At 42.3% G+C, this 11,131-nt stretch overlaps 1 protein-coding gene across 11 annotated transcripts in view; it reads left to right on the forward strand.

The window, feature by feature from the left end:
- LOC109922751 (regulator of microtubule dynamics protein 2) overlaps positions 1–11,131 on the forward strand; it is a 109,700-nt gene that overhangs the window by 82,619 nt on the left and 15,950 nt on the right. For all 11 annotated transcript variants that reach the window (XR_007262098.1, XM_048596895.1, XM_048596898.1 and 8 more), the window contains one exon: positions 4,424–4,522. Coding sequence is in view for 10 of the 11 variants with exons in the window: in XM_048596895.1 (XP_048452852.1) it covers positions 4,424–4,522 (99 nt within the window). In the remaining variant the exon portion in view is untranslated. The remainder of the gene's footprint in view (positions 1–4,423; positions 4,523–11,131) is intronic.

Raw genomic sequence — 11,131 nt, forward strand, 5'->3', positions numbered from 1 at the left:
CATCCCAAAACCAGCCCAGCTTGTCCCCACCGCCCTAACCTGTTCTTCCTCCCACCTGTCCCCTCCTCCCACCTCAAACCGCACCCCCATCTCCTACCTACTAGCGTCATCCCGCCCCCTTGACCTGTCCGTCCTCCCTGGACTGATCTATCTCCTCCCTACCTCCCCACCTACACTCACCTTTACTGGCTCCATCCCCGCCTCTTTGACCTGTCTGTTTCCTCTCTACCTATCTTCTCCTCTATCCATCTTCTATCCGCCTCCCACTCTCTCCCTATTTATTTCAGAACCCCCTTCCCCTCCCCCATTTCTGAAGAAGGGTCTAGGCCCGAAACGTCAGCCTTCCTGCTCCTACGATGCTGCTTGGCCTGCTGTGTTCATCCAGCCCTGCACCTTGTTGTCTCAGCGTTTCAGCTTTGACTGCTTTCTGTGGTTGCAAATTGCACGGCTCAGTAATCTCCGGGTGAAGGAATTTCTTCTCGTCTCAGTCCTAAAGTGGTTTAGCCTGTATCCTTACACTGTGATCCCTGGCTCTCAACCACCCTGCCACCAGGAACATCTTTTCTGTGTCTCGCCTCCATCCCAAAACCATGTTGCTATGCTTGATGACGTCTAAATCAATTAATCAGTGCAATTAGACATGTCAGGACTCAGGACATGTTGTTACACACCACTGGAGTAGGTGAGACTTGAACATGGACTTCCTGGCTCAGAGCTAAGGGTACTACCACTGCATCACGAGAGCCATGATAATTGTTTATATACTTCCTGTTTCACTTCGCAGTAACCCTTTCCTTTTACAGAACGGAATCTGACAACTGATTTCATTTTGAATACATGTTAAGGCAATTTTGAGAGCACTCCTCCAACACAATCAAACTTGTATCAACCAACCTGTGACTGTAAGAAAGACATGCCACAGAACTAATATTTACCCCTTGCCTTTGGTATTTGATACCAGAAACCATATGATATAGTGTAGCATTCTCCTGTTTACTTCTTAAATGTAGTATGTGCAACATCAGGCCAATATGACAGAGGGAACAGTTCCTCCCTATTCATGCAGGCCGCTCATGATTTTGAAAACCTCTATCAGATCTCTTCTTAGCTGCTTTCTAAGGAGAACAGTCCGAACCTCTTCAGTCTATCCTCAAACTGTACACTCAGCTGACGTCTTACAAAAGTTCAACATCACCTCTTTGCTTTTGTATATTGTGCTTCTATTAATAAAGCTGAGGATACTGTATGCATTACTTACTGCTGTCTGTACTTTCAGTGATCTGTGCACACATACACCCAGGGCCCTCTGCTCCTGCACCTCCCCCTTCAGCCATTGTACCCTCTATTTCATATTATCTTTCAATGACCTTCCTATGAAAGTGCACACCTCATACTTCTCAGCATTGAAACTCATCTGCCATATGTCTGCCCATATCACCTAGTTCTATACACACTGTAGAAGATATCTACCCTTATGGAGTTCTACACTGTCCTCTTCACAGCTTACAGCTCATCCAAGTTTTGTCATCTGCAACAGATACATGGGAGTGCTACCACCTGCAGGTTCCCCTCCAAGTCACACTCCATCTGAACTTGGAACTAATATTGCTGTTCTTTCACTGTCAGTCATCAAAATCCTGAAACACTCTTGCTGACTGTTACACTAGGACTTTGGTACTTCAGGAAGGCAATTCACCACTACCTTTCCAAGGGCTGTTAAGAATAGGTAACAAATGCTGATGTCTCTAGAAAAACACTCAATGTATGAAATAAATTTAAAAATAATTTGGAAACAATGATTGTAGTATCATTTTCTAATATGCCTTTTCTTAACTGCCAGTGAGAAGCTGTTATCTGATAGATAATGCTTGTAGATTAAAGTCTTTCAGTCCAAATATTGTAAGACCATAAGAAAGAAGAACAGGAGTAGGCCATTTGGCCCCTCAAGCTTGCTCCACCATTCAATAGGATCATGGGTGATCTGACATTCCTCATATCCACTTTCCTGCCTTTCCCCAATCTATCTATCTCTGCCTTAAATGCACAGAAATTTATTGGACTGCTTTGTCCTAGACTGTCCCATGAGTGGAAGCATCCTCTGAGCATTTACTCTGTCCAGCCCTTTAAGAATCCTACATGTTTCAATGAGAACACCTCTCATTCTCCTAAACTCTAGTGGAGTCCCAACCACCTCAACCTTTGTTCATGAGATAATCCCTTCATATCAGGGATCATCCTAGTGAACCTTCTCTGAACTGCCTCCAATGAAATATTTCTTTCCTTAATAAGGAGACCAAAATTGATCACAGTACTTCAGATGTGGTCTCACCAGTACATTGTACAGTTGCAGTAAAACTTACCCACTCTTACATCTAAATGTCTTGAAGTGAGGGCCAATATTCCATTAGCATTCTTGATTAGCTGCTGTGCTTCGCGCACAAGTACATCTAAATCCCTTTATGTTGCAGCTTTCTGCAGTTTTTCTCCATTTAAATAATACTGTTTGAAGGTGGATAAATCTGCTGGTCCTGACCAGATATATCCAAGAACCCTTGCAAGAGGCTAGAGAAGAAATTGTGGAGGCCTTGGCTGATATATTTGCATCATTGTTAGCCACAGGTGAGGTTCCGGAATACTGGAGGGTAGCGAATGTTGTAGCGAATTCAAGAAGGGCTACAAAGAAAAATCTGGGAACTATAAACCAGTAAGCCTAACATCTATGGTAGATAAGTTACTTGAGAAGATTCTGAGGGATAAGATATATTTGCATTTGGAAACACAGGGTTTGGTTAGGAGTAATCAGCATGCCTTTTGTGTGTGGAAGATCATGCCTCACAATTTGTTAGAGTTCCTTGATGAAATGACCAGGTAGGGTGGGTACATTATGAGGTGGGTACATTAACAACATTTAAAAGGCATTTGGACAAATACATGGATAGGAAAGGTTTAGAAGGAATGGGCCAAGTGCAGGGAAATGGGGTTAGCGTGGATGGACATTTTGGTCAGTATGGAGCAGTTTGGGACAAAGGGCCTGTCTCCATGCTGTAGGACTCTATGACTCTATGTTCTTTTGTTCTCCCTTTCAAAACGAATAACTTCACGTTTTCCTACATTATATTCCATTTGTTTACTTTTTACCCACTTAGGTGAAAAGGCAAGTTGTTATCTATTTTGTGTCATCTTCAACATTGGCTACAGTACACTCACTTCCTTCCTCCAAGTCATTAATAAATGTTATAAACAGTTACAGTTCAGCATTGATTCCTGTCGAACCCCACTAGTTGCAAGTTGAAAAAGAACCCATTATCCCCACTTGCTGTTTCCTACCCTTTAGCCAGTTCTCAATCCATGCCAATATGCTGCCTTCAACACCAAGGGATCCACGCCAATAGATTGCCTACATCGCCAGGGACTCTTATCTTATGACTTAACCTTTTATGAGGTACCTTGTCAAACTCCTCTGGAAATCCAAATAGAACACATCTACTCGGTCCTTTTATCCACTCTGGTTGACACTTCTCAAAAACCTCAAAAGATTAGAATAGTCATTTATTGTCACTTGTATTTTTACAAAAAATGCAACAAAAAGTGTTTGAGTCCAATTTCCCTTTCATGAAGCCATGCTGACTCTGATTAGATTATGATCTTCCAAACGTGCTGGTATTACTTCTTTAATAAATCGATTCCAGTATTTTTCCGAGAATAGTTAGGCTAATTGGCCTGTAGTAACCTTTTTGCTTCCTTTTTTTTTGCATGGGGGATCACATTGGTAGTTTTCCAATCGACTATTACTTCTCCAGAATTCAAGGATCTTATGGAAAATTACAACCACTGCATCCACTTCTAGCTACTTCTTTCCGGATCTTAGGATCAGGGCCAGGGAACCTATTTGCCTTTAGTCCCATTAGTTTATCTTGTACTACTTCTCTAGTGATGGTACTTAATTTCTCCTCTGTATTCTCTGGTGTAAATGGGATATTCAAAATATCTTCCACGTGTTCGACTCCTTTGCCATTTCTTCATTCTCCATAACTATCTTGTAGAATCATTTTCTGAGGGGCCTATGTTACTTTATGGCCTCTCTCTCTTTATATATTTAAAGAAGCTCTTGCTGTCAGTTTTTATATTCTTCAGTAAGTTTACCCTAGTTGGTTATTTTCTTTCTCTTTATTACCTTCTTAGTCCTGCTTTGCTGGATCATTGTGATATGCATCTCTCAACAAGACTATGATTCCTCATTAACTTTTGGCAACCATGTTTAACTTTTAGTTAATTGTTTTTAAAATGAAAAATACCTGCATGTTTTGAAATAATCTTATATTTTACCAGAGTCTGATAATCATTGTATGTTATCACACTAAATTGATTAATTTGGTTCCAGTATTATATATGCAAATAATGTTTTGAGTTATTTGGTTTGCAGGCCTCGAAGCTGTCATGGCTTGAAAGAAAGGTGGCTGCAACATTGTTTAACGAACCACCAAATTCAACCATACAGGATGCTTTGCAATATTTCCTCAAGGTAATAAACTTTTGCCAGTAAGTCAGTTTTAAATATCCTGCTGGATGTCTAGTTATTGAATCAAGTGCTGATTTTAATTTTAAAACATTTGAAAGTAAAGCGGAAATTCAAGGTAAATAAAATCACATTTATTTCTTACTGTCATGTATCTAGTTTTGGCTAAACCTTCCTAGTTTTGCACTTCTTCACTGAACTTGGAGGCTCGCTTTTTGTGGTTCATGGGTAAGGACTTCCAAATCCTCCTTTTCCATAGCTTGCTGCGGTCTTTCTCCATTCAGTTCCTCCAACCCTCCTGCCAAAGCGCATGACTTCATATTTATATTCCACCTGCCACATTTTTATGCTCTTGCTTAAAATGTCTATATGCCTCTGTAGACTTTGTCATAGAAGGATGAGTGATGTCCTAGTGGTATCATTGCTAGACTATTAATTTGGAGACCCAGGTAATATCCTGGGACCTGGGTTTGAATCCCACCATGGCATAAAAATATGAAATTAAAAGTCTGATGATGACTGTGTTGATTGTCAGGAAAAATCCATCTGGTTCACTAGTGTTTTTTTAGGGAAGGAACCTGCCATCTATACCTGGCCTACGTGTGACTTCAGACCCACAGCAATGTGGTTGACTCAACAGCTCGCTGGGCCACCAGGGATGGACAGTGAATGCTGGCCTTGCCAGCAATGCCCACTTCCTGAAACATAGAAAATAGGAGCAAAAGTAGCTCAGTCATTCTGTCGAATGCCCACACCATTCAATCCAACTTGCCTACTTTCTTCCTATCCCTTTTAAACCCTTTAGCCCTAAGAACTATGTCAAACTCTTGGAAAACATTCAATGTTTTGACTTAACTGCTTTCTGTTGCAGAGAATTACACAGGCTCATCACTCTCTGGATAAATGGCCTACTCTATATCCTTAAACAGTGAACCCTGGTTCAGGGCTCCCCAGTCATCAAGAACATCCTTCCTGCATTTACCCTGTCTGAACCTGTTAGAATTTTATAGCTTTCTTTAAGATGCTCCTCCTCATTCTTCTAAACTCCAGTGAATACATTCTTAACCGATCCTGTCTTTCATTGTACGTCAGCCCTGCCATTCCAAGAATCAGTTTGGTAAACCTTTGTTGTACCTGCTCCATAGCATGAGCATTCTTTCTTCAATAAGGAGATCAACACTGCACACAATACTCCAGCTGTTGTCTCACCAAGGCCCTCTTGCTGTCTCAATCTATTGCCATTCAGATAATATTCTGCTTCCTGTTTTTGTTACCAAAATGGATAACTTCACATTTTATTCACAAAATATGCCATTTGCTATACTTCAGACAACTCAATCAACTTGTCAAAATCACACTGAAGCATCACTGTATCCTCGTCACAGTAAACTCTCTACTCAGCTTTGTGTTGTCTGCAAATATGGCTATGGTTCACTCACTTTTTCCTCATCCAAGTCATCAATATATATTATAAATAATCATGGCCCCACTACTAGTTACAGCTTGCCATCCTGAAATTGCCCCATTATACTAGCTGTTTGTCTTCTATGGTTAGCCAATCTCTGTGTATGTTAACATACGACTTTCAACACCATGGACTGTTATCTTATTCAGCAGCCTAATGTGTGGTACCTTATCAAAATTCTGAAGATTGAAATGTATTGCATCCATTGTTTCCCCTATATCTGTCATGCTTGTTACCTCCTCAAAGAATTCTAGTAAATTTGTCAGGCATGATTTCTCCTTCATAAAGCCATGCTGACTTGATCATATTATGTATTTTTAAATTCTCTGCTATTACATCATTAATATTAAGCTAGCTGGCCTATATTTAACTTTTTGCCTTCCCTCTTTATTTATAAGTGTTACATTGGCAGCTTTCCAATCCTTGGGACTTTTCCAGAATAGGAACATAAGAAATATTAGCAGGAGAAGGCCATCTGGCCCCTTGAACCTCCCCTGCCTTTCAACAAGATTATGACTAATCTTTTCGTGGACTGAGCTCCACTTACCCACCCGTTTTACCATAGCTCTTAATTCCTTTAGTGTTCAAAAATCTAACTTTGCCTTAAGCACATTCAACGCAGTTGCCTAAACTGCTTCACTGGGCAGATTCTCAACACTTTGGGAGAAGAAGTTCCTCCTCAACTCAGTCCTAAATCTGCACCCCCTCATTTTGAGGCTATGCCCCCTAGTTCTAGTTTCACCAGCCAGCGGAAAGAACTTCCTTGCTTCTATCTTATCTATTCCTTTCATAATTTTATGATCCCCACCCCCATTCTTCTAAATTCCAATGAGTGTAGCCCCGTCTACTTAATCTCTCCTCATAAGCCGACCTTCTCAACTCCAGGATCAACCTAGTGAACCTCCTCCAGTGCCAATACAACCTTGCTCAAGTAAGGAAACCAAAACTGTACATGGTACTCCAGGTGTGGTCTCACCAGCACCTTGTACAGCTGCAGCATAATTTCCCTGTTTTAAACTCCACCCTTCTAGCAATGAAGGACAATATTCCATTTGCCTTCTTAATTATCTGCTGCACCTGCAAACCAACTTTTGTGATTTATGCACAAGGACAGCCAGGTCCCTCTGCACAGTAGCATGCTGCAATTTTTTACCATTTAAATAATAGCCCATTTTTCTGTTATTCCAACCAAAATGGATGACCTCATATTTACCAACGTTGTACTCCATCTGCCAGACCTTTGCCCACTCACTTCACCTATCTGTAACCCATCTGCAGACTTTCAGTGTCCTCTGCACACTTTGCTCTACTACTCACCTTAGTGTCATCTGCGATCTTTGACACGCTACACTTCAGCCCCAACTCCAAATCACCTATATAAATTGTGAACAGTTGCAGTCCCAACACTGATCCCTGAGGCACACCACTAGCCACTGATCTCCAAACAGAAAAAACACCCATTTATTCCCACTTTTTGCTTAGTTAACCAATCCTCTATCTGTGCTAATACGTTACCTGTAACCTGTATCAGAGCTACACCACCTCCCTTTCCTTCCTGTCTGTCCTTCTGCATAGTTTGATGCCCCTGAATATTTAACTCCCAGTCATGACCATCCTGCAACTATGTCTCTGTAATGGCCACTAAATCATACCCATTCTAAATGATTTGTGCTGTCAGCTCATTTACCTTATTTCGAATGCTACGAGTATTCAGGTAAAGTGCCATTATGCTAGTTTTTAAACCTTCTTTTTGAATCTTAACACCTCCACCAGATGAATATTTGTTTTTAAACATTGTCTCTTTTTCTGTCATTACCTGGCTTCTGCTTATCTTAGTGCTACACTGGTCAGCTGCTTCTTGCTTTTCATTTATTATCTTGATTCTCTTTCCTTAAGTCCTCACCCACTCTAGCTAACTCAGAGCCTCCATTTAGGTTCACATCCCCCTGCTAAACTAGTTTAAAGTCTACCCAACAGCAAAGCCTCCATTTTCAATGCACACAGGCAAATCTCAAGTCTACCCAAAACCACCCGCAAGAATATTGTTCCTATCACTGTTTGAGTGAAGACCATCTCTCTTGAACAGGTCCCACCTTCCCCAGAAATGGTCCCAATTATTCAGAAATGTCAAGCCCTCCCTCCTACACCACTCCTCAGCCACATATTAAACTGCCTAATCTGCTAATTCCTTGCCTCATTAGCATGGCGATTACTACCTTTTGAGGTTCTGCTTTTCAACCTGGCTCCTAACTTCCTAAATTCAGCCTTCAAGACCTCATCCCTCTTCTTACCTGTGTCATTGGTTCCAACGTATACCATGACCACTGGCTGGTTCCTTTCCACTGCACCACCACAAAATGCTCTGCTCCCACTGAGCAACCTGCAGGACCCTTTGAACCAGAGAGGCACCACACCATCCTGATGCTACTAGAGTGTCTGCAGAAGCTCCTGTCTGTTCTCCTAATGATCAAGTCCCCTATCGCTACAATGCTAAAAGCCTTTTTCTCCCCGCTCTGTGCAGTTGAGCATCCCGTGGTGCTGCGGGTTTTGCTTTGGCTGCAATTCTCTGACGCATTATCACCATCACCAAAACTCAGCACAAAGTACCGCTTGGTTATTGGAATGGCCTTAGGGGACTCCTGCGCTACCTGCCTCGTGTTATGCTTGCGTGTGATGGCCATCGCCTTGTCCATGCTATCCACGTAATTCTCATTCCCCTGGATGCTCCTCAGTGCCTCCAGACCTTGCTCAAGCTTCATAACCCGGAGCTCAAGTTGGAGTTACTGACGGCACCTCCTGCACACATGTTGCTCATCAATACAATCAACATCCAAGAATTCCCACATATTACAGCTGGAGTATACAGCTTGATGGAGCTGGCCTGTCATCCCTTTAATTAACCCAAAAATTACCCACTTTAAAAAAACTAAGTCTAATTCTCAGACACACACTAACAGTTAACTAGTAAGTATAGTCATTTCAACGGGTTATTTGATTAGAGTAACGAAATTAGAGCTATACTCACCACTCAAATGGCCATTCACTTACCGGCTTGTCTGTGACATCACTCTGGGATCTCACACTCCCTCTCACCAGAAGCTGTTTAGGAATGTAAATAGTCCTGGAGGATTACTAGCAGTGCATCCACTATTGTCTGTAAATACTTCTTTAATACCCTAGGATGTATCTCATCAGGTCCAGAGAACTTATCAGTCTTCAGCTGCTGATTTTTCTAGCACTTTTTCTCAAGTGATAGTTAGCATATTTATTTCCTGTCCTCCTTTTGTGCCTTGAATGTTTGGTCATTTTGGGGTGCTATTGTTATCTTCTACTGTGAAGACTAATGCAAAGTGTTTATTCATCTCCTGTGCCATTTTCTGGTTCCCCATTACTGTTTCCCCACCCTCATTCTCTAAGGAATGCCTATTGGGCCAAGGGCCTTTAGAACAGTGGAGTACACTATATCCCTGAAGATTGCTCAGTCATCCTAAATGCAAAGTCTCCATTTTCAATTGCACAGACAAATCTCAAGTTTCCCTGAGGGAGATTTATTCAAGTTTGCCTGTTTGAAACTTAAGACATTTGCCTTCTGGACCTTCATATCTGAGAGTCTCTAAGGAAGTAGATCTTAATGTTTCGCTTTGAAATGATAAGATCGTAAGTTAATCAGTCCAATAATCAGTGCCACATAGGGCTTTCTTTAGATATATATTCTATTCTGTCTGTCTCTCTTCCTGGTGATGACTTAGTTAATTAGATGCCAATTCATAGAACAGGAGTTCATCCAAGACATGTTGCTGCAATTAAGGAAATGAGTGCTGTTTTGGTGCTTTAAGACCTTATGTTTTCCAGGCCTAATGAACAATACCAACTCTCTGACCGCTTCCTTCCTTTCCTCAACATCTCATGTCTTAACATCCATGGCTGTAGATAGGCTAGCCATGGATATTCACTAGAAATCCACTGACTCTCACAGTTACCTGGACTATACATCCTCACACCCTGCTTCTTATAAGGACTCCATTCCATTCTCCCAGTTTCTGTGTCTGTCACATCTGTTCTGATGATGCCACCTTCTGCAGGGAGCCTGAAAAATGTCCAATTTTTTTCCTCACCCGAGGATTCCCTGCCACAGTGGTTGACAGGGCCCTTTAAGTGTGCCCAACAAATTTTCTGCACTTATGCCACACTCCTTCTCTCCCTCCCACAACACTGATAGGGTCTCTCTGATCCTCACATTCAACCCCACCAGCTTCTGCATCCAAAAGATCATATGCTGTCATTTTCACCACCTCCAATGGGATATCACTGTCAGAAACATATTCACTCCCCTCCCTTGTCAGCATTTTGTAGTGACTGGTCTCTCTGAGGCACCCTGGCCCACTCCTCCACCACTCCCAACACCATCTCACACTCATGCGGCACCGACAGAAAGTGCAACACTTGCTCATTCACCTCCTCCCTTCTCACCATCCGAGGTTCCAGACACACCTTCAGGGTGAAGCAGCGACTTATCTATACTTCACACAATCTCAATGCTCACAATGTGGTCTATTGTACATTGGGAAGATAAAATGTAGACAGGGTGACTATTATGTGGAACAACTACATTCTGTATGTAAAAATGACTCTGAGCTTCCAGTTGCCTGCTATTTCAACACTCCACCATGCTTCCCGGCCAACATTTCTGTCTCGGGCTTACTGCAGCGAGGCTCAGCGCAAGATGGAAGAACAGTATTTCATTTTCTGCTTGGGGACCCTGCAGCCTTCAGGACACAATATTGAGTTCGATAATTTTAGACCCTGAACACCACCTTCTATGTCTTTTACCCAGCCCCCACACCCCTGGCCCTGTTATGGAATGGGCTGCTTTCAGCACAGCAGACCTACTTTCACCATTTGTGGTCCCCACTATCAGCTTTTCCTCTTCCCTGGTGTACTATCAACCAAACCACTAGCCGTCTCTTTGTCTGCCTAACTTGCTCGCTCGCTCGCTCGCTCTCTCTCTCACTCTCTTGCTCTGTCTCTCTCGCTATTTCGGTCTCTCGCTCTCGCTATCTCTCTCTCGCTGTCTCTCTCGCTGTCTCTCTCGCTGTCTGTCTGGCTCTCGCTGTCTCTCTTGCTATTTCGCTCTCGCTGTCTCTCTTGCT

This window comes from Rhincodon typus, chromosome 5 (assembly GCF_021869965.1).
Source record: "Rhincodon typus isolate 14 chromosome 5, sRhiTyp1.1, whole genome shotgun sequence".
In the NCBI taxonomy this organism is placed as follows: domain Eukaryota; kingdom Metazoa; phylum Chordata; class Chondrichthyes; order Orectolobiformes; family Rhincodontidae; genus Rhincodon; species Rhincodon typus.